Below are 24,424 nucleotides of genomic sequence, written 5' to 3'. Positions count from 1 at the left end.
TTACATCCATAAATCTAAAGCCGTTTCGCATGAATTTGACAAACAGACAGCAAATAAATAAATCATACGTGGTTTCTGGATATAAGGATCCAGGTCCTCTAAATACACTTGTATAATTTTTTAAAGATCACAATGATTTAAGGATTTATTTTTTACATATTCACAAGGTTTAGGTTCCCGTCCCTAAAATGACATCTTTGCACTTTGGTACATTTAATATCCTAAAGTGTTGTTTTGTAAGCCACTGTCCTACTGTCCTACTTTATAAATAAACTATCACTGCAGTGCTTTTACCTGAGTAGTATTTATGAGCACAGTTTCAACCACTTTCGGAAACAATTGTCATGAAAATATAAAATTCTCTTTAAATGTACTAAAATAATCCACGCAGTATCCATGTGTGACAGCAGGTGGCAGTAGCGTCGTGGAGTGTCACATGTAATAAACAGGAGGGAGACGCCGAGGAAGAGAAGACGAAGAAGAAGGCGACCATGTTGATTTAAAGGAAGAAGAAACACAATAGAGGCGATTTATTTCAAGAAAAATCTGTTACTAAAGCGAATTACAAAGGAAGTAGTTGATCAACCGCACATCGTGTACACCTTGCAACTTACCAGAGAAACTAAGGTAGGTTTGCGTTGGCACGGAAGCGTCCATTTTCCTTTAAAAAAAATCCGAGTTGTGAGCTGGCTAGCACATAGCTAACGTTAGCGAGTGGAGTTATTTGTGCTAAATTAGCCTCGAGGCTAACGAGTATGCTAATTGTGTCACATCGCGTTAACGATGGAAATACAAAGAACGCAACGTTAACGACGTGTAATATTGTAGTAGATACACTGTACACATACATTGTCATATTTCGTAATTAAAATCTCGTTAAAAGTCTGCGTGTGTCGAAGCGGCTCAGCGGTTAGTTAGCTTAGAGCTAACACTGGCTTAGCTTTAACTCAGTAGCTCAAATGTTGTTTCCCCCGAGACGCAGTAAGGTAACGTTAGCGCTGTTAGCTTATTGACTTATGAAGGAAGATGAGTTCGACCTAACATGGCCACACAGATGGTTTGAGTATTTTAAAGTTAATAAATGTTAACCGATGTGTAGAAAAGGTTTGGAAATATAATAACGTCATTAATTTGAAGTGGAAGTGAATGGAAACCCGAGCGGTTGAAGTACGAGCCGTCAGATTGTAGCTGAAGTAAATAAACTCAGAGTTAGCATAGTCATCAGCGACTTTAACCGACTTAGAGTTTATCACAATGTATGTTCTGTAGTTATTACATTTGTTTCGGGCAGATTTAGAGTCTTAACTGTAGGTCAGTTTTATTTTAAGTCCAGGCAGTTTGGGCTTCGCTAATCGGCCTCAGAAGATTTCCACCTGGCAGGTTCACCTGTGCAATCTCAAACCAAACCATTTAGCTAATTAGGCTAGCTGTTAAAGCCTGTCACTGTTGTGAGGGCTAGCGAGGTTTTGTTTGTTGTCAAAGTTGCAACTTACTTTTGTTTTCATTATTGCTTGATATCTCATCATCAATACTTGTTTAGTTTGTAACATGTCAGCAATGACAAGCACCCAGAGACAAAAATAGACATATTGAAATTGGTTTTGCAACTAAAAAAATAATATTACAGGGGTTTGCAAGGTTAGTAACATCATAGCTAAGGAGAGAAACATTTCTGCCACACAAAATTGTTTAATTTTTCAGACCACCTCGATAATATACCACTTTTCTTTTGCTGGAGTACAGGTGCTGAGATAGTAAAATGCAGTTTAGCAACAAATCAGAAGTGCAGAGTAATACACAAAGTATATATACAAAAAAATATAAAACTCTCCTTTACTGTGTGTATGGTTTTTATCTTTACAGGTGTCGAAAATAATTTATATTAATCAATCTGAGAAAGGAACATCTCCCTTTGTGCAACAGTTCACAACTCATATATTCAACATGTGTTGAGGTGTCATATTACATATTTTTAGACAGTCACAGACTCATCATAATTATTTGCACCTATTGTAGTAGTTAAGTAACCATTTAAGGTGTGTCTTAACTATAGTAGAATTGACTGTTGGCCAGACAAATCAGGCATCTGGGTGTAGGAAATTAACCCCTCAATTTCCTGACTTTTTTTTTTAAAGACCAAATTGATAAGAGACATTAAATGTAGATCAGCTGATAATGAAAATTGGTAGTTTGAGCCCCACTTTTGGTCTGATTAACAACTCCAGGATCTTAGTATTTGATTCGTAATATAAAACTGAGAAGGCGCTATAAATCTTTGCATTTTACGAGACAGAATGAAAAGATTTTTGGAACTTTTTATTAAATGAATTGCTTTAACAGGGTTCCAGATTGAAGTCAATTTTGTGTTGATTGCCTACGTGATTAATCAACAGTTCACGGTTTGTTTTAAAACCTTTTGGCTGGATTTTTTGTTTTTTAGGTTACAAGTCTGAGTTGTTGGCTGACTTTGAGGAGGCAGCGGGTTGATCACGGCCACACTCGCACACTTCACACACCGACCTGAAGACCTGTTGTTTCAGGAAAGAGAAGGTTGAACACCTGGAGGAGAGAGGAAACGCACACTGAGGACTCAAAAGGGGTTTAAAGCTTTTTGGCTTTGGACTAGATAACCCCTTGTACTTGTGAATTCAGGATCCAGTTTTTTTTTTTTTGTTTTGTTTTGTTTTTCACACAGTGGAGCAACATTTATCCACACAGTGGAAATAAACGAAGAGCATTACAGACTATATGATTTTGGGGAAAAACTTGTACAAAGTTGGACATCCTTTTTTTTCAAGGACAGGGATATTGAGCAACTCTGTGGACTCAAAGTGGAAAGAGGAAATATTGTTCAATTTAGAAACATAAGTTTAAGCGTTGAACTAAGATTATATTGAAGAGGCTGTTCCCCAAGTTCAGATTGCCTTAGTTGTTCTATTTCAGGACTTGAACCGCTTTGATACTTGTTCACATATAATTTTTCTATATTGTGGGCAAGTATATTCATGCATATGAATGCAAATTTCTCTTCATTTTGAAGAGCTCTTGTGTAAAGACGTGTTTTTTTGTTGTTGTTGTTTTTGTACGTCAGTCACTCTGTTGTTGAAGGGGACCGAACTGCACGTACATGTGTATATGTAAATACTACGGATTGACTCTTGTTGTAAAAGCTTTGGACTTAAAGAATAGAGAATATTGTTTGTTAATGCTTTATTAAACTTTTTTACTTTTGAAGAGAATTTTTAAAAAGAAAACCTAAGAGGCAAAAATCTAATACTTTGCAGAAAAAAAAAACTTAAGCAAGGAAAACAGGAAAAATGGCAACTGCCAGAACAGAAAACGTTGGCCCTGTCGTCATGGGACTGAACAAGCAGAACGGGCAGCTCAGAGGACAGACCAAACCAGCTTCAGTCCAGCCAGCACCCACAACTCAAGGAAAGGCTTTGGGTGCACCCCAGATAGCAGGTGGTGCCGCTCAGGACGGAGGAGGCATCAAGTTTGGAGATGACTGGAAAAAGAGCCTAAAGCTCCCTCCCAAAGACAACAGGGTCAAAACCTCAGTGAGTCCAACTTATTGATGGTTTCTCTCATCTTACTGTATCTTAAACCAGCTCTCTGCTGTCATCCTAACCATTCTGTGTCCACTGTAGGATGTGACATCCACTAAGGGGAATGAATTTGAAGATTACTGTCTCAAAAGAGAACTCCTGATGGGCATCTTTGAAATGGGTTGGGAGAAACCTTCCCCTATCCAGGTAGGCCTTTTCTTTTATGTGTGTGTNGCTTTTTGGCTTACTTTAACTCCATTCAAGTGTAGTGCTTAATAGCATTCAATACATTAACGTTTTCAGAGTCACACATGTGAAGCACCCTCAGCCTTTTTATTGAAAAGGTGGAGCTACAACACAGTGTCAGCAGGGTGTTCCCTGGACTATTTGAGACAAAGATGGCAAAGGCTGCAAAACATGCGTGGCATGCACTGCGCACACAATTTGTGCGTGCACCTTTTACAGTGACTACTTAAATGTTATGCATGGATTTGTGTTTTCTGGAGAGTAAACACGACATCCCATCAGCTGTGTTGATGAACCAGCTCTGTATTTTTGGCCATGCTGGTTCAGTGTCATTTGCACTGTGTGTCCTGTGCTGACTGTCAAATATGAAAAAGAGCACCAACAGAATTAAGTTTATTTCTACTCATTAGGTTATTTCTCAGTATTTCAGTTAATTTTGTAATTGGAGTCTTAGACTGACCCTCACTTTCTCCTCAACTGTCTCATCTGGCTGGCTAGTTTGTTAAGAAGGTGTTAGACCGTTGAAATTATGACCGTGTTTTAAACTTCCCCACACTGAGTTACTGTCCTAGTCTAAAGATATAAAAAATAACCTATTATGCCTCTATAATGTCTCTTTCCTCTTCTGTCTGAGGCCTAGTGTTATCAAAGATATACTATGCAGGATTTTCCTTTAAAAACAGTGTATAGACCCATACAGAAGAAATTCCTCTTCCTCATCACTTATGACCCACCAGAAGTGTGTGGTGGTGTATTAATCTGCAGACTCTTGTTCTCTGTGTTCGGGACATGACTGGGCATGTACCTCCAGTTGGCTTTTACTTTCACTTTCATGAGTGAGTTTGTTGACAAACAGTAACGACAATCCTGTATAGTAAACCTGTTAAAAGAATGCCGTTAACTTTCTTATGGGACAGATAATTGTTTATTTCTCGGGCCACAGGGACATAATTAGAAATGTTTTGATACTACTAATAGAGGCAAATATGCCTTTTGCTGCTGCAGTAACTACAGTAACCGCATCAATGCTGCTGCATGTGCAACATATTTGGGAGACACATGCTGTGATCAGACAGACTGTAGAACAGTACAACAATATGTGTATTTATTTATTCAAAATATAAACAAATAAAGTATGTATACTATAATAATGTCCAGTTTGGATTAGTTAAATAGACGAAACAGGAATTTCTGCTTTTGAAAGCAGTTGCTACTAAAAGTGTGTTTTGTTTTGTTTTTTTAAAAAAAAAAGCCTTTGCGTCTTGTTGGAATTGTCGACCAATTCAATAAAACAAATATGGCCCACTTGGAGTTAGATAAGCAGGGATAACCCTGGTCAGTGGTCGAGTGCAAAAACCATTACGTGGATGAGAAATTTGTCGCAACATTACGATTAAGTATGATACCACAGTGCAGTCACACAATGAGACTTAATATATTATTTTTGTTTCCTTGCAGGAGGAGAGCATTCCCATCGCCCTGTCTGGACGGGATATTCTGGCTCGGGCCAAGAATGGAACAGGAAAGAGTGGAGCCTATCTCATCCCACTGCTGGAGAGAATAGACCTGAAAAAGGACCACATACAGGGTGAGACACTGCCTGCAGCTTCATACAGCTACCTTTCCAATGGAAGCTTTACTCTCTCGTCCTCTATCCTTTACCAGCAACCTCACTTCTGCCTCTTGGTCATCATGCTCATTTTTCTTCTCTCATGCTTCCTTTCTTGTCTCCGAATCTAAACTAATATGTACCGTAACAGTGTCCCTCCTAATATTGTCCTGCCTTAAATCTGTTTAGCCTAGTAGTTGTCTCTGTGAAGTCTTTAACCATCCACCAACATTGTAATCTGTACATTTTCATGCCCTAGCACTTGTCATGGTGCCCACCCGTGAGCTGGCCCTGCAGGTGAGCCAGATCTCCATCCAGATCAGCAAACACCTGGGGGGAGTCAAAGTCATGGCCACCACCGGGGGCACCAACCTGCGAGATGACATCATGCGTCTGGATGAGACCGGTAAGAAGCCTCAGTATCTCACTGACCTACTTCATGGCATTTTGTCCAAAAAGGGCGACTACCTACTGCACACACAGTGTCATGCTGACAAATATCAGAAATAAATCAGGGCTGCACCTTGGAAATCAGAGATTAGAATTGTCAGAGATCCCTCAGATACCCCCTTTTTTTGCCAGTCAGTGTGCTGTGTGTGAGAACATTTCCACCATAAGGCTCTAAGATAATGTTATTCTCTCTCTGCTGCTTGAAAGCAGGGAATTTACAGCCCACAGATACTTAATACGACACAGTCTCGGGCTTTTGTTTGATGTCTAGTGTAAGAAAAATAATGTTGTACGTTCCCGATCTGAGCGCAGTCAGCTTGTTTACTATATTGCATGAATGCCGCTGTTATGCTGAACCTGCTGAGCCCCGGTCAAACTTTTAAACTTTTTATTTTGGGGGGGGGGGGGGAGAGATCATTGAAAATGTGTATTAAATGGCTTCATCTGAGTCGACTGACATAATTGTGAGTCTGCATGTTGTTGAAGTCAGCTTGTGTTTAATAAATGCACCTTTCTGATACTTTTTAACAGTGCACTTTAATGAGGTTAATGGTACACTAATGTTTCACGTTTTCTCTCCTTTTTTCCACATCAGTGCATGTGGTCATCGCCACGCCTGGTAGAATCCTGGACTTGATAAAGAAAGGAGTGGCAAAAGTGGATAGGGTCCAGATGATGGTGATGGATGAGGTAAACATGAATAAAACTATAACAATGATAATAAATCTGCTCATAATCAGTAGGATGTGTTTTCAAATGCATCATGCTATTTCATTCTGCAGCTTTGCCTTCTCCGTGTTAAATTGTGTCTGCTTCCTCTCAGGCGGATAAGCTGCTGTCTCAGGATTTTGTGGTGCTCATCGAAGATATCATCAGCTTCCTGGCCAAGAACAGGCAGATCCTGCTCTACTCTGCAACCTTCCCCATCAGCGTGCAGAAGTTCATGGTGAGTAGTCGGCTAATTGCTGCACCACTCAGCCAGCCCGATGGCTCGAGGCCATTTGGCACCGCTTGGTTCACACTGCAGACCAAGCTGTTCTCACACGGTGCCCAGATCTGTGTTTGTGTTGTCTGTTTAGTTTTCCAGGGCTGTCCTCGTCTGAGGCATTTCAGCCGACAGTCACAGGATTTGATTTTTTAGATTCTGTAGAAGTCTTTTACAATGTTCTTTGGAGTTATGCTGATGGATATTTTTTAAGAACTACGTAAATACTTCTGATTTCAGTTAAGCAGAGCCGATATTAAACTCCTGCAGTACATTGAAAAAAATAAACTGACCAAATTGAATTGAATGAAGTCTTTAATGCTAGAATATTTATCAAAACTTTGCCGTCTACTTGCTGTCTGAGCTTTTAATTGCACACTCTAATCTATTTATTCTCCATGTGTCCTTGCTGTAGGCCAAGCACCTTCAGAAACCCTATGAGATAAACCTGATGGAGGAGCTCACTCTGAAGGGCATTACTCAATACTACGCCTACGTCACGGAAAGGCAGAAAGTCCACTGCCTCAACACACTGTTCTCCAGGGTAACTGACTCCCTCCATATTCACCGTCCATGCATTTTAAACTGCCAGCCTTGCAGAAAAGCACTTCTTCTCGTCCATGTGTTGATACTATATAATAAATATAACTGGCCTGAGTGGTCACATGGTACAACTTTGCATTTTTAGTTGTTGGAAAAATCTAGTTTGTTAAAGTAACTATGGTAGCATCCAAGGGTAGGAATTTGTTAATCTTAGAACATCTTTAATAACCACTGGACACAAGGTTGATGTAGTGATCCGTAACATATTCTTTTTTTCCTCTCTCTCCGTCACAGCTTCAGATCAACCAGTCGATTATCTTCTGTAACTCCACTCAGAGGGTGGAGCTCTTGGCCAAGAAGATCACTCAGCTGGGCTACTCCTGCTTCTACATCCATGCCAAGATGATGCAGGTGAGGACAAGTGACCGCTGAGAGAAATGTTGCCTTTGGATGTGTGTTTTTTAATATTTTCAAACGCTGCATGATTATTTTCACAGCTCCTTAAATAGTCTTAAAAGGCATTGAATTCAATAATCCAAAAATTAGGCTGGTATTAAAATGTCTTAACTCAAAATCTTAGGCTTCGGAAGGAGGATTTAATGAATTCTGTTTTTCTGGTGTTGTATTGTAAAAGCATCTATTTTTTTTTAATACCTCTTGCATAATTGTATGACATGGACTAGTGCAAATGAAAATTCAATGAAAACTGACATTTTACCAAGATTTCATGGAATAGCTGTAACCGGTACGAGGCAATATATGTAAGGCTCAGTGTATTTCATGCAAAATGTTTTTTAAACTCAGCATGACGGAAATAAAGGCAGTGGGATCCCACATGCTGAATGAGAGACACACAATTGCCAAGAAAATTTGTCAGCAAAGGCCAAGTGTTTCCTTGGTCTCCTCCTCCCTCGTCCTCCACCAGGCACAACATTTGGGCAAATTTCATCCTGGCTTTAAAAAGTCTAAAACAGTCTTACATCTAACCTTTCTTAAACTGTAAGAATCCTGTGTTTTAAATATGATTTGAGCTGATAAGAATTATATTCATTTCCGGGGCGTCCTGATAGCTGAACGGTTTAGGGGTCTTGGTTGTATTTAGTCCACCCTCTCTCTGTTAGCTGTCATTCTGTAAGCTGAGTACTGAAGGCAAAGTGTCCAAAAATCTTTACTGTACCTTTGAATGTGTTGGTTGTGTTTTTAGCTTTTCGTCTTGTTTGTTTTCAGGAATACAGAAACCGTGTGTTCCACGACTTCAGAAATGGACTGTGCAGAAACCTGGTCTGCACTGGTGAGTGTCTGTTAAATACTCACACATCTTTAGTTAGTTATCTGATGTGATACTCAAATTTTCTGTTGTCTTCAATATAGATCTCTTCACCAGAGGTATTGACATCCAGGCTGTCAATGTAGTCATCAACTTCGACTTCCCCAAGAATGCTGAGACTTACCTCCATCGTATTGGAAGATCAGGTACACTGTGTTCTCCTTAATGTGCATTGCTGCATTATCTTAAAGCTTCACTGTCACATTTATGGGAAGTGGGTTGAAAACAGCATTTAGAAGAGAAAAGCAAAGTCATGATGAACATTACAGTACAAACGCACCAAGAATCTGTAGCTTCTAGTAATTCAATGTTTGTTGTTCAAAGAGATGCATTAAGTAATGTGTTTGTGTTTACCTGTTCTTCCTGTGCGATGACATACGTTCCGTTCCATCTGCCCTGTTTGTTCTTCACTGTGGTAATCTTTTGGCAACCTTACAGGACATCCGAAATGGCTTTCATTCTACTATTATTTGGACTAACACTGCAAAGCCAGTCTTGTTTAAGAATAGATAAAAGAAATATGATGGGTAGAAGACGTCACAGTGAATTCTTAGATTTAAGTCCGGGTAAAGTCTCCTCACGTTATACATGTTAGAAAATACCTGCTGAAATAATGTGAGAAGACTGAGGCCGTTAAACATTTTTTGAGTGGGCCAAAACTCATGGTTCAATGGCGCACTGGAGCCATCCGCAACATAACCCCTCCCTCATTATGTAAAAACTACATTATCACTAACATAGTAGCCCTCTTGACATGTTCTCTCACTCTCAGGGAGGTTTGGTCACTTGGGTTTGGCCATCAACCTGATCACATCAGAGGACCGCTTCAACCTGAAGGCCATCGAAGACCAGCTGGTGACCGACATCAAGCCCATTCCCAGCAGCATCGACAAGAGCCTCTACGTGGCCGAGTTCCACTCGTCCAGTGCTGACTGTGACGTGGAGGAGATTGAGGAGAAACCAGGACGCCAACAGGACAGCACCTAAAACAGGTGAGATGCTTTGAAATATTTTTTTTATTTTTTTGGTTTTACTGCATTAAAAATGTGAGATCCATCTTCTAATCTGAGTTTTATGTCTCCGCCAGGACAGCAGGACACACCGGGCTTTTGCACAGACATCAGCGCTTGCACACAGGCTTCAGGAACCTCTTTAGTTTCACATTTCTCACTTATTTTCAGAGCCTGTCAAATGGATGTAAAGGCCCTTTTTTTTTTTTTTTTTTTTTCCCCCCCACAAAGAGAGCTGCCTCATTCTTTTTTTTTTTTTTTTAATTAATTGAGAAACGATATTGTTTTGCACCAAACTCAGAATGGACCGTGCATCCTGCGTATGAGCTCAGCGTGATTTTCCTAAAATGTATCTCAGATAGACAGCACTTCCTGTCGAAACTGAAGCCGCAGTGCAAATGAGTATCAAAGCTGTTGTGAACCAGTGTTCTTGGAGACCGTTTTCATCTTCGGCAGTGAGGTTGGTCTCTTTTTAATGTTACAATGGTGCACTTACACCAGCCATCATTCTGTCCACTTACACTGTTGTCGTCACTTAAGTGCCTTACTTACTCCCATGTGCACTCATCCATTCATAGCCTGCTGTCTTCTGTCATGCAGCAGAGTACGAGCACAAATCAATGAATTTAGTAGTAACCCGACTTTATTTAAACATCCGTTATGCAAGGGAAAAAGACAACACACGCACTCTCTCTGTCCTGCTGAGAGGTGTGTTGAAACACGGCTCCTTAAAAACCATCCTGAATGTGAACGTTTATTTTTAATGTGAACGTTGCAATAAAAAGGGCAGCTTTATTTAAATACTGCGTGACTGTTTTTCCCTCTTCACCGTGAATAATACATGAGCAGAATTAATACGAGGAGACGGCTAAAGACACAAGCCCCCGTACTGATTCATGGATGTAAGCCTGCAACCACACAAACAGCATGATAGATGAACAGCAGCCTCATGCTGTTACATTATGGCTGTTGCTGGGGCGTTTGCCCACGGACAGCTTATGTCTGGAGGTTCTTATACATAAATAATCATATTGGGCTGGTGAATACTGTAAACCCATTGGCCGCTGAGGCTGGTAGATGACAAACTGGTTTCCTCCCCTGCATGCTGCTGCAGCACAGGACTAATGCATCAGAGGCTGGTTCACAACAGTTTTGATAGCAACATTTGCCGTTACCTAGCTGATACACAATCAGCAGGTCCAAGGATAACACTGAATTTGTGGACGTTGGTGCAAAACAATAGTTTCTATCATTTCCCCCCGAGTTTTTCACATTCAGTTTAACAGTGTGGAAATGCAAGGTGGATTCAATAACAGGTGCGTTTTTGCAAATCCTTATGTAAAACTTTCTTTTTAAGCCCCTTCATGACAAAATTGAAGTGGGTGAATGTATTAGTTGCCAATGTGAATACTCTCAAGCCCAGTGGTTGAACGCCAACCTCTCATAGTTGACATTTATATTGCTGCTGTTGCATGACAAACTCCTTTGGGCTTTATTTTTATGAAACTATATACTGGATATGAGATGGTTTCATGGACCACCACGTGATGAAACCTGCTCAGTCTGTAAAGGACTACATTGATCTTCAATTGAACTATGACTAAAATCAGAAAAGTCTTTCCACAGCAGCAGCAGCAGCGATATCTTTTTTTGTTTTCCCCAGCACAGCTTTGTTTCCTAATGATAACAATGTGAGGAGTGGGCTCTGTGTTTGAAAGCAAAATTGTAGCATTTCTGAACAGGCAGCTGTGACTTCTTTGTTTTTGTCCTCCCTTAACAGAGCATCACTAACGATAAAAAAAAAGACATAAAAAAGAAAGTATTTTTGCTTTTAAGATTTATTTTTGATGTTGCTTAAAGCAAAGAGGGGAGGGAGGGGACTGTGAGGCTTTAGCACTGGGGAACTTGAGGTTTTTTTGGGTGGGTTTGCAGAAGCCAAGTGTTTATCAGATGCTCTCTGGGCATCTGGAATCTTTCCTTCTCTCTGGTACTTAAAGCAAATACAAAAGCTTTGATTTAAAGTTGTTTTTCCCCTCAAAAGTACACAAAAGACCTTGTTTTCTTTAAGTGCCAGAGAGAGTATTAAGTTATACAAGAGAGAGTTTCTGGAAAGTGTCGAAGCACCGTGATCTTCTCGAACCTGCTCCATGTGTGCGCGTAACGGATGATCAGAGTGCTATGATTTGTTCTCAGCAACTCGATCCTTTTTCCACTAGGGCAATCTTTATACGAGGTGTTATGAATCATTTTGAGGAAACAAAATTGTAAGTGATTCATTGTTTACACTAGTCGTTTACAATTATACGAAGAAAAAAAATAAGAAAATACTTTGCTTCATGAGGTCGGAGGAGGTTGAATATTTTTGTTCCTTTTTTTTCCTTGAAATAGATTTTCAGGATTTACATTGAAGCAAAACCAAAAAAGGAGAATGTCGTATGAGTGTGTGTAAGAGAGAGACATGTAGGTGTGTGAGTGTGAGAGATAAAGAGTGATGTGCAGGCGACTGTTTGAATGGTGTGTGTGTGGGTGTGTGTGTGTTTTGAGTGAGTGAGAAAAGGTGTGTGTGGGGGTGTGTGTGTGTGTGTGAAGCTGTGACAGGCTGAGTTTGTTAACAATCATTATGTTTACATGCAGCTTCAAGTTAACCAGAAAATCAGATAGTTTGGAGCCAGTTTGGTTACTGGTGTATAAAACTGGTAATTTGGAATAAGAATAAAACTTTTGTCGACAGTTTGAGGCTGCATGTAAGCATAATTTATGTTTGTTTGTTTTTTCTCTGTGTTTTCATGTGCAGACTCGTCATGTGTTTTGTTGGGGGTGTACGATGTCTTAAATATCAGTATGGATGATGTCAGGGATGTGATGTTTGTTTTTTTGTTTCATTTTCCATCTCCCTCTTCCTTCAGAAGCTCAAGTTTGTGGCATAAATCTCATTTATAATGACAGATGTTCATTTTTTTTTTTTTTTTTTATTTTTTGGTTCTTTTTTGATGTTTTATGTCCCTGATCACGTCCCTGACAGTCATTCCATGAACTCCTTTGTGACCGAAATAGCAGCAAAGATAATATATTTATAGCTGAGCCTATCAAAATCAAGTGGGGAGAGATGTGGAATTTGTCACATTCATGTTATTTTTAAAGAGGCGACATTAAAAAATCACCACCTGGCTATTGGTTATTCGACGTTATCTAAATTTTTTTGCCTGGAATTGACTCTGTTACGCCTTCAGTTATTTGTAGCTCCAGCCGTAGCTTATTAGTTATGATAACAGTTTTATTACACACAATACAACTGATGACTGGAGCTACAAAACTGAGCCCTAAGTTGTAATAAACCATAGTAAACGTTTGCATCAGTGATCACAACGGAGGTCATGCTGAATGCAGTTATGAATGTCGATTCTGTCATCTGGTGTTGTTGAGACGTCTTCGTCTGTCTCTGTGTGTGTGCGCACTCTGGCCTGTTGAGTCAGGAGTGTTGACAGGGGTGGGTGGGATATTTGTCAAACTTTGAAAAGGGTAACTGTTAAAAAAAAGAAAAAAAGATTTGAAACAGGTGAGGAGTTGGATGCAAAATTTGGGGATTCTGCAAATTCTAAATTGGTGGAAATTTAAAAAAGAAAAAGAAAAGCAATACCTTGACTTAAAACTAGTATTAATGGCTGATCTACCCCTAATATCTCTACTGTGCATAGCTGAATTGAATTGGAGCTCTTAATTTGCTGCACTAATGTAGACTCACCCACGCTTCAGGCCGTTTCAGCCAAACATAATGACGAACTCAGCAGAATTGTTGCAGTAAGCTGAAGTCACAGCAGTATTTCCCCTGCAGCGTGGATAGAAATCAGAGGAATTGGCTCTCAAATTTTTTGTTTTAATGTAGCTGAGGATAAAGTTGCAATTGCAGTATTTTCTCTACAACAACACGGACAGGAAGGAGAGGTGAAACAGTGATTCTACTTGGCTCACAAAAATGTTGTTTCAGTCGATTCCTCATACTTAAACTCTGTTTTCTTTTCAAAAAATACCCCGGTCGTCACTTTTTTTTCTCCTTTGAGTTGAGTCTTATCTGTACTGATTGGTACCGTGGTGGCCCTGCTTCTCCCAAAACAATTGTCAGCCCCATGTTCAAGTGAGTTGCATCATTTTGGACTTTAATTGTAATAACCTAAAACCAGACTCCATGTTTTTTGGATGTCTGTTTATTTTCCTTCCCTCGCTGTCCCATGATTTCCTTTGTCAAACCATTAGAATAAAACACAGTAACGATCAGGTGGTACCAGAAAAATATAATTCTTGCATTGTTTTGTTTTCCTTAAAAAATGCATTGAAGAGGCACAAGGTTTGTGACCGGCTTGTGCCGATCACTCTGTCCTCTACTGTTGTAACGTGGAAATACATGCAGGGGTTAAAATTCAATAAATTGAACTGAAATTTAAGTTGCCTGGTGTTGTCCTCTGTTTCATTACTTTGACACTTGATTCAAATACATGATGTGGTCTGTAAGTCGTAAGAAATCTTGAAATCTACCACTGATCCTAATATTGTCTTTTGACTGTACACTTGCACTTCACTGTTGGCAAAATGTAGATTAAGCTAACTCACTCTAACAACCACACATAAAACCTACCTCTGCACGGGACCACATGCACACTGCTTGCCTGCAATGCTTGAATAAAACAAGGATGATTTGACCATAAATTGGTCCTGAAATAGGTTTTGAAAAGGTATTTAGAAGCATTAAATTTAAGTGTCTGGCAAATGCTCAAAGCTGGGATACTAGGTCTGCACCAGAGCCAAAAGGTTTTGCTGTCAGTTGTTTTCTAATCTGAAAATTTAGCATAATTTACTGTTAATAAACATAATGTTATTTAGGAATATTCAACACGTGTGTTATATTCTTGTTGGCAGTTGACTGTCATTGGCTTTCTTCTCATGCTATTTTTACATTGTACCACAGGTGTGCACACTAGTCCCTCATTAGACTGTACAGTGAAAACATGAGGGCTCTGTGGACCCTGAACGCAGCTGCTGCGTTTAACTGTGGCTGAATAAAGATGGAGGCGCTGTTGTGTGTAAGCTAAAAATAAACAAACTGTATTTTAGGAACGTTAGGACTTTATCTACAGACCCTCAGGCTGTTGTTGACCTTGACGGTATTCCTTCATAACGTTTTACTTCTACGATGTCGAAGCTCTCCGCCAATCGCTAAGCTCAGAATCAAACGTCCCGCCCCTCTGCATTCGATTAGCCAATAGCGTGTGCGTAGAGACATGATGTCATCGACACAAAACGACGCCTTCGATTCGTCAGACACATAAAGTGACTGACAGCTGTTTTAGCCAATCCTTTCTCAGTGTCATGGTGCAGCATCCAATCATAAAGCGTCTTGAGGAAATAGGCGGGGCCCTAGCGTCGCCCATGTCTTCTTCTTTGGTGCTAGCCGATTCAACTTCCGGCTGCATCGTCCTCTGGAAATCACAACGTGAGTAGCTTTCATTCGCCAGCTGTTTTATAAAACGAGAGGTTTAACTAGAAATGTATGAACATATTAGCTGTTTTCCAGCAGTCGAAGTCTCACTGAGTGGTCTGTGTTTTCCTTCAGCAGCAGCAGCCGTTTGTTTTAATGCTGTCAGCTGCTGGTTGGAAGCTAGCTAGCTAGCTTAGCTAACTTTTCATGCTGGCTTGTAGGTGAGGCTGGCTTCATTCAAAACATTAGACACATCTATTAAAGACAGCAGTTAGCGACCACTATTTTCTAACTTATCTCTGCCACATAACATAAGTGTTACTTATTATCAGCTGGTATGTCGTGTCTGCTGATGCTCTGACATCATATGAATGAGCATGAGCTGTGTGAAAGGTTAAAGGGGCATTCCACCGATTATACACATGGAGATCAGTTTAATTATTATGGCAGGTTTTACTCAGCCTGAAGCCTGTGACACAGTTTAGTGTCTTCTTTTGCTGTGTGGGAAGCTGTCTAACTTCTGAGACGATGACAAATGATGTCATCTGGATGTTTCCAGTCCTGACATTGTTACACGAGATAAAAGGTACAGTGATGGATTTAGGAGCATATGTTGGGAAAGATTTAATATAATATTCATAACTGTGTTTTCACTAGTGTAAAATTACCTGAAACTAAGAATCATTGTGTTACCTTACAATGAGTAGTTGTATATAGATTTGGAGCTGGTCCTTTCCCAGTGATGTTGTTTCTATAGTAGCCAAGATCGTGCAACTCAAACATTGGGTTTAAATAGAGCCTTTTGCATTTTTACATCCACTACCATAGTTCTGCTACACGCTTGGCACACAGGAGAAGTTTCAGTTGGTTGCCATCTGCAGCCTCACCAGTAGATGCTGAAAAATCCTGCACACAAGACCTCTGACATAACTACCAGTTTCTGACTTGTTAAACAGCATTCACATCAACATCCGATGATTCTGATAACTTAATTTAGACCAAAAAACTGTTTTGAGGTGTTAAATATCTCTCTTCCATCCCAACTATCCATCCTTCATATGCACCTTGAGAAATGACCAACCTATGATCCATATTGTCATTCTTATTTATATTCTTAGCATTGTGTGTGCTGATATTTTATATATCTGTTAATTGATTTGTTATACTTGCACCTTTATTCATTTTACTTTATTTGTACTCTTTTCTACTTTATACTGCAACTCTTGCACAACAATTCCCCTCAGGATAAATTAAGTGCTATCTCATATGATCTTATCAGGGCATGAACACTGCTCCGTAGATAAAAAAAATATATATAACTGAAGGTCTGCATAACAATTTGTTACATGTGGACTTTGAATGACATGGCTGTTAACCAGGTATGAAGGTCTAATTGACATGTGAAATTGTAAAGTTGGTGGACTCACAAGAGACAGGTTTACAGAAAATAAACTGCTATATCTTTTATTCCTCAGTGTGGGTCCAGCCAAAAAAAAACAATCTGTAGTCTACATTTGACATAATGCATCCTAATAGTGTCTTCAAATTGCTTTGCACTCTTGGGTTATCTGGCCTACCTGCATCAATTACACTGTTACTGATGAGGTTAAGTGTAGCAGCCACCAGTACCCTTAAATCTTAAGCTCTCAGCTCTAAGTACGTTGCTTTAATATTATGTTTATATAATGTGTTGATGTAACTGCAAGTACTCAAATATTCTCTTTTGGTTTTAACCTACTCACTCATTCTGTCTCTTGCTCTGTCCCTAATTTCTCTCTGCCAGAATGGGCAGTGTTTTGGCTGCCAGCTCCCCCAACCCTCCACCACCTGCCACTGGCGGTGCTGCTGCTGCTCCTGGGCTGACGGTCCCACCAGGCTTTGGGATGCCTCCAGTCTCCCCAGTTATACCCCCTACTGGAGCAGCCTCAGGACAGCAGCAGGAGGCAGAAAACCCTTTGCCAAACCCGGGTGCATTTGATGAGTGTCATCGCAAGTGCAAAGGTAAATGGAAATAATTGACTAAGGCCTCTTGAGTCAAGGTTAAAGAAGTCACAGTCTCTGATACACGAAATAATTTATAATTAGAGACCTGTTTTACCTGGATTTGCTTTCCAGTGTGTCTGATCTGCATCCATGTTTTTCTTCTCAGAGGTTTTCCCTATGCAGATGGAGGGAGTCAGGCTAGTTGTCAACAAGGGCCTTAGCAACCACTTCCAGGTCAGTTAATTATTAAATCAGAATTTTTTTGACTACATCTCAAAAGCTCAACTCTCAAAACTGATAATTGAACCAGACCAAGGAAAGTGAACCATAAATGTCTTAATTGTGTTATTTTTAATGGTGTATTTTTAAACTCTTTTTAAGGTGAATCACACAGTGCTGCTGAGCACCATGGGAGATTCCACCTACAGGTTTGGTGCTACATATGTTGGAACAAAGCAGACAGGTCCAGCAGAGGTACGCTGCAGTAAAGTCACTGTGAATCCCATCTGTGAGACATTTCTGTGTTCTTTACATACAAACTGTTAAACAAATGTTCTTTGTGTTCAGTTTTTTCCAGTCATGGTGGGGGACATGGACAACAGTGGCAGCCTTAACGCCCAGGTCATCCATCAGATCTCCAACAGAATACGATCCAAACTGGCCTTCCAGGTAAATCTCAAACATTATTTTCCTTCTGTTGGACCTTTTAGTACCGTTAGAACTATAATATGCTTATTTAATTTCTCTTGATTTCTCTTACTGTGTATAATATTAACTGGAACTAGGCCAATAAATCTGCCGGCCTGGTTTTAGTTTATTGCTGATATCAGTGCATGTCTTGGCAAGTAAGTGACAAGAAATCACATTACAAAAATGCCAAAGATATTTAACCAAATTTAGAAGCAGTTGCATCATTACAAATTTTGTCCACCAGAGGCCACTGTGGACTTTATTTTTACAGTGTAAAATGTCTCTCTCATTATCTGTCTTGGTTACATTTGGAAGTAACCCAATTAAAAGGATTATAAGCAGAAATGATTGTGTATAAAAAAATGGGAACCAGCTGATGTGTCAGTGTCAGATTTGTTGAAGTCTCAGGTAAAGATATTAGTGTCACCCTTAAAAGTCCAGTATACAGATCATTGTGTTAACTTTGTCAAAATCTGTGATGTCCTCAGACACAACAACACAAGTTCATGAACTGGCAAGGCGATGCTGAGTTCAAGGGAGAAGATTTCACTGCAACGGTCACCCTTGGAAACCCAGATGTCATTGTCGGCTCTGGTAGGTCTTCAGTCAAGATTTTTTCATCTGAAGACTGAAGTTACTTTTAGGGTTGTCAAAAGTATCGATACTCTGAAAAGTATCGATACTCAAACGCTGGATCCGGATACAATACTAATTTACAAAAGTATCGATACTAACAGTGCACACCATCTCAGCGCTTGTCGGGTACGCGCGACGGGTCCGACGGACACGCACTGTGCAGGCAGTGTCTTGCAGGCACAGAGACCTCGCTGCAACCCAGCTTGTTGTTGTCGCTGTGCATGCATGCACACATTTCTGTTGCTGTAATATGGCCAGCGCGGCTGCAGGAGGATCAGAGCAGCCAGTTTTGGTCAAAAATGATAAAGGAAAAGGCGCTCTTTGGAAAAATTTAGTGAAGTGAACACAGCACGCTGCAGATGGCAGGTACAGCCCCTCCCCTCACTAGCAGCTGAACAGCTGGTGTCGCCAGCATCAAACTAAAATATAACTTCTAACGTTAATGTGGGAGCTAAGCAGAAAACTTTATCAATCATGCCCGTCTGTAACGTTAATAGACAATGTTAGTTTAACAGGACAACACAATTATGTGTGTCTGAAAAGTTATCTTAACTGTAAAGTCACAGATTGAAGCTGAAAAAACGTTTGGTTTCTCCCGTAACCCCTGGTTCTCTGATCACATAGTGAGGTAGAAACATCCTGAGCCTAAACTACCAACTCTATTTGATCAGCAACGAAAATATGGTGCCAATTCACCAGAAGCACAGAAAATAAACAGGGCTGTAGATAAATACATTTGTATGGACAGATCTTATTTATTTTGGGGGGATTTTTTGTTTTTATCAGTGATGTTACTGTTCTGATCTTAATTTAAAAAATGACATGCCTCTTAATTTTTTGCTGCTGTATCGAGTATTGAATATTTTCCTGGGTATCGATATCGAGTTTTAAATTTTAGTATCGTGACAACCCTAGTTACTTTATGTCCTTAAATTTTATAGGATCGTTTTTAATGTTCTGAATGTAATTTAACCGACATAAGGATTTGTTCTGAACCTGAACACCTCTTGTTGTCCGCCTGTCAGGTATTGTTGTAACACACTACCTCCAGTCCATAACGCCGGCTCTGGCTCTGGGAGGGGAGCTGGTTTACCACCGCAGGCCGGGAGAGGAAGGCACAGTGATGTCTTTAGTCGGAAGATACACAGGTGAGACTCAGGTTATTATGAGCAGGTTGGATCCAATGTACTTGGACTTTAAGGGAAACTGTGTCCATTTTCAAAATTCAAACATGTTATCCTTATGGTCTTAGACAAAAATATTAATACACACGAACAACTCTCTCCTAAATTCAAAAACTAAAGTGCAACAGCTCAGATTTGTGATGTCATCACAGAGTCAGGAGCTGCTTTATCGACAGTGAATCGGAAAAATGTTATAGATGACACTGAGAGCAGCCAGGGGAATGTTCTCAGTGAGTTCTGTGAAATGCGAAAATGATTAGTTGATTCAAAACACACATTAAACACACATTAAACACACATTAAATATGGCTTAATAGAGACAATTTCAAACACAAGTACACAAATCAGCTTCACTATAACTTACAGCATTCACAGACAAACACATGTCTTTATCTGGGCACATTTTCCCAACAAATACAACATGCTAACATTATTAGCACAAGCCTATGGCATTTTACATTGTTTAAATTAGCCTAGCAGCTAGCGATCTTTTCCTCTTCTCATATAAAACCAGGGACAACAGCAGCATTTAACAAAGGTAACGGCACACAGTTTGGCTCCATTGCAACTCATAAAGTTCACTGACAAAACAACTGTCATGCTAAACACGTTTCCAAACAAATATAACATGCTAACATTATTAGCACAAGCCTATGGCATTTTGCATTGAGGGAAATGGTTTCAGCTCACAAAAATAGACAGGAGGTCTGAGTCGCCGTGACATGTAGTCACATTTCTAGGGAGGTACACGTCAGGCTACACTGTAGGCTCTGCATCGACATGTAGCCTAGGCCGTAGCTACGATGTCGATTCAATGCAGAAGTATAAATTCCACATTACTTCTCTGGTTTCTGGCTTTGAGAGAGAGTAGCTCATGTTCACTTATATTGATTGAACTTTCTTTGGCCATGGAAATAACATATTAGAATTCTTTATTATTTATTTTATTTATTTATTTATGTTCCCCTTTAATGAGTCCATTTTTTTTTTTATTTGGTCAAACTATTATTGACTTGAAGTCCCTCTGTACAGGCAGTAACTACATTGCCACACTGACACTCGGCTCAGCGGGGGCTCATGCTTCATACTATCACAAAGCCAATGACCAGGTAACCTTTTTAATTGTTTGTCAGCCTTGGTTAAAATCCAGTACAACAGTTTGTAGCTTTTGTTTGTCTTTTGATTGGAAGAGCAGGTCAGGTGGTCAGTAAAGCCTCCGTATTTGATAATTATATTAAAGAAGTGAGTGAACGCGCTCTGTTCCGGGTGTGGTTTTGCATGTTTCATAAATCTGCATTCATCAGGATCTAACTCTCTGCTGCTCTTCAACAGTTGCAGCTCGGCGTGGAGTTTGAGGCGAGCACCCGCATGCAGGACACCAGTGTGTCGTTCGGCTACCAGCTAGATGTGCCTAAAGCCAATTTACTGTTTAAAGGTACGCGGTGTACGCTCTTTAAGGAGAGAAACACTTAACATTAATCACCATAGTAATGTTACTGCACAGGGAGCTATACAAAGACTGACTTTTTTTAACCAGAGAAACCTCTTAAACTGTAGAGTTTTGCATTTATATAAATAAAACAGGACATTACAAAGGCACACATATCTGCAGATAGTTTTGTCAGTCTTTTATTAAATCTAATATTCTGTCTGCTGCTCTTCCTCCAGGTTCAGTTGACAGTAACTGGATAGTCGGTGCAACGTTAGAAAAGAAGCTGCTCCCGCTGCCGCTCTCTCTGGTCCTCTGCACCTTCCTCAACCATCGCAAGAACAAGTTCCAGTGTGGGTTTGGCGTCACCATCGGTTAGACTTGACTGAGCGGCGGGCGATCGACCCGCAGACTGACTTCACAGAACGGACAGACTCACTATGGAACAAGCAGACTATGCCATGTACAACACTGTGTGTCCCATCACTTCGACCTGTCACTCCGTTCAGCCATCATCATGTTATTGGTTTCATCAGATGTGGTGAATAGAATGTAATAACATAAATCTAATGCATTTAATCCTGTCAGATTAATCGCCTGAATGATCAGAAGTGAAACAAATAATGTGACTGGTCAGGACTGTGTTGACTGTGGACTCCCGACACAAACCAGTAGACATACATAACACATAAGGAGACATTACTGAATTACAGAGCTCTTTGTTTTTGTCACTGAGTTCAGTGCCTGTCGCTCCAATCTTGAATTTTATTCTTTTTTTTTTTACTGTAAAGTCTGTCTTTGGCGTACGTTGAATGAAATCATTGTTTGCTTGTTAGAAGTGATTTACTGGTTACAGACACGTTTACCAGCTGTCAGGAGGGAGTGTACTGTACTGCATGTCATGTTTACTGTCATCACCTGTTTTGTTGCCTTTTTTATGTTACATACATTTGGAACAGTATATATATGACCTGTATATACCTCTTGGAGACTGATAAATACCATTTCTTACAAAAAAACCCTGCATGTCTTTGATTGTTTTCCTTGTGTGAGTTTGGATGACTTTCAGAAGGAGTGCTCAAGTCTGTTAACATAACAACAAACATAACAATGGATCCCAGGTACAAAGGGCCTCATCATGTGAAGGTTATACACCCCAAACCTGCCAAATGAGTACAATTCAATTTACACAAATGGAGGGTGACAGTATAGAAACACAGAGGCAAGGTGGGCAACGTTGGCCAAGATCTAAATTTATCTCCTACTTGCGAGATATCATTTCCTACATACTCCTACGTAGCAGGTCAACTTGTTTTATCACCTTGTCTTTTACCTTGCCTCTCAGGACTCAGGACCACATATTCTAAAACATGGATGCTTCACACACATCTTCCCACCAGCAGCACAGTAGATCTATACAATCAGCACGAAATGCTGCTAAGTCAGTGGTCCTAATCATAGCCGCCGACAATATTGCCTCTCGTGTGTCCACACACTTGGGTCCTTTAAAGAAAATGTTCGCACCCACCTGAGAAATCTGGGCGTCTTATTTGACCAGTCTATACATCTCTTGACAAGCATGTCACATTGCTCACTCGCACCTGTTTCTTTCACCTCAGAAATATTGCAAAACTCCGGTCCATCATATCCCACTCCGAATTAAAAATGTCTGTACATGCTTTTATCTCATCAAGGCTTGATTACTGTAATTCTCTGTTCACCCGCCTCAACAAATCATCTGTCACCCAACTCCACCTAGTTCAACACGTCGCTGCTAGACTGCTCACCAGGTCCAAGAAATCATGCCACATCACCCCCATCCTTGCTGCTCTGCACTGGCTCCCAGTCCAATTCAGAATTCATTTCAAGGTCATGTTATTTACCCAGAGAGCCCTCCACGGTCACGCCCCCTCCTACTGTACATATCTGATCTCATCCTCCCATATTCCTCCAGCCGATCACTACGATCAGCCGACCAGGAGCTTCTGGTGGTCCCCAGGACCAGGCTAAAGACCAAAGGGGACCGAGCCTTTGGGGTAGTGGCCCCAAGGCTCTGGAATGCCCTCCCCCTGGCCCTGCGTTCAGTCCCATCTGAGAACACTTTCAAACAGCAGCTGAAGACTCACCTGTACAGGCAGGCTTTCGCCCACCTATAGCCAACCACCGTCCTCTTCTCGTCGTATTGGTTGTCTTATTCTATGCTTTTACCTTGTTAATTTCTATGTCCTTATTTCACTTTATTATCTTGTATTTTATTGTATTGTTTATTGATGTAAAGCACTCTGTGCATTCGTGCTGTGAAGGGCGTTATATAAATAAAGTTTTACTTACTTACTTACTTACACAGTTTCAAGGTGGACACCCAAGGTTAGTGTCACCAGTTTATCATCTGACCAAATGTCTCCCCTTCTGTTCCTGAGATATGACGTTGAATAATGAGAGTTTTTGCAGAACGTTATGATGTCACAGTGAAGTTGACCTTTGACCTTTTGGATATACAACATCAACATTTTATCATTTTATCCTATTAAACATTTGTGTGAAGTTTTGTCATAATTAGCACATGAATTCTCGAGTTATGGCCAAAAGTATGTTAGGTTGTGGTCACAGTGACCTTGATCTTTGACCACCAAAATCTAGTAAGTTCAACATTGAGTCCAAGTGAATGTTTAAATCTCAACAAATTGCCTCAAGGCGTTCCTGAAATACTGTGTTCATGAGAATACAACAGACAGATGGACTACCCAAAAACATAATGCTTCGGGCTATCGCTGTCACCGCATAGAGGCATAAAAAAATACTAAAGATTGTTTAATATTTAGTCGGCAAAAAGGCTGTGGCACCCTTGGAGAAAATTTGTATAAACTAAAACCGAGTAAACTAAATAAGAGCTTTTTTAAAAGAATTATGGGTCCCTACATGCATTCAATAGAGTATGGAAATAGAGGATTGATTAAGTGGAATGATTTGAGCAGGTATTCTTTAACCTGGTAATAACGGGATTCCCACTGAACAAAAAAACATGCTATATAAAAACTTATCATCTTTTTTCACTGTTTTACATGCAGTAAAGATTGTGTTTCAATATATGGGAAGACAGTTTACTTTAATTCTTAAATGCTGGATGTAACAAGCTTTTAAGTTATAGTTTAAAGTCTCTGCTCGGCAATGAATCAGAAATATAAATATAAAATAGAAACTGTTACAATGAAAATATACTATGATAATATGAACAATATTGCTGTTTTAAAATGCAAAACTACACAGTTTTGTGCAGGAATGTGCAAAAGCCCATAGTACAAAGTATGGAGAAT

At 40.0% G+C, this 24,424-nt stretch overlaps 2 protein-coding genes across 4 annotated transcripts; both read left to right on the top strand.

Moving 5' to 3' along the window:
• The first annotated feature begins 462 nt into the window (after window positions 1-462).
• LOC126383710 (probable ATP-dependent RNA helicase ddx6) lies at window positions 463-14,157 on the top strand. Of its 3 annotated transcripts, none has more exons than XM_050034333.1 (13): window positions 463-627; window positions 2,441-3,560; window positions 3,651-3,755; window positions 5,253-5,382; window positions 5,663-5,809; window positions 6,449-6,543; window positions 6,677-6,799; window positions 7,254-7,382; window positions 7,676-7,792; window positions 8,609-8,672; window positions 8,753-8,854; window positions 9,481-9,700; window positions 9,804-14,157. In XM_050034333.1, exons 2-12 carry the CDS (start codon window positions 3,318-3,320, stop codon window positions 9,693-9,695), a joined length of 1,470 nt encoding a protein of 489 aa, XP_049890290.1. In that variant the 5' UTR covers window positions 463-627; window positions 2,441-3,317; the 3' UTR covers window positions 9,696-9,700; window positions 9,804-14,157. The 3 variants fall into 3 exon arrangements, with proteins under 3 accessions (XP_049890290.1, XP_049890289.1, XP_049890288.1); XM_050034332.1 differs by having other exon boundaries at window positions 9,801-14,157; XM_050034331.1 differs by having other exon boundaries at window positions 9,796-14,157.
• Window positions 14,158-15,096: 939 nt separating this feature from the next.
• Window positions 15,097-22,139, top strand: tomm40l (translocase of outer mitochondrial membrane 40 homolog, like). The gene is made up of 10 exons (XM_050034335.1): window positions 15,097-15,203; window positions 16,972-17,189; window positions 17,338-17,405; window positions 17,553-17,645; window positions 17,739-17,840; window positions 18,350-18,455; window positions 19,523-19,645; window positions 20,714-20,790; window positions 21,014-21,116; window positions 21,350-22,139. Exons 2-10 carry the CDS (start codon window positions 16,973-16,975, stop codon window positions 21,487-21,489), a joined length of 1,029 nt encoding a protein of 342 aa, XP_049890292.1. The 5' UTR covers window positions 15,097-15,203; window position 16,972; the 3' UTR covers window positions 21,490-22,139.
• Window positions 22,140-24,424: the final 2,285 nt, after the last annotated feature.

Source organism: Epinephelus moara, chromosome 22 (assembly GCF_006386435.1).
Source record: "Epinephelus moara isolate mb chromosome 22, YSFRI_EMoa_1.0, whole genome shotgun sequence".
In the NCBI taxonomy this organism is placed as follows: Eukaryota; Metazoa; Chordata; class Actinopteri; order Perciformes; family Serranidae; genus Epinephelus; species Epinephelus moara.
The sequence above is the reverse complement of the archived record's forward strand: the minus strand, read 5'-3'. Positions and strand labels throughout refer to the sequence as shown.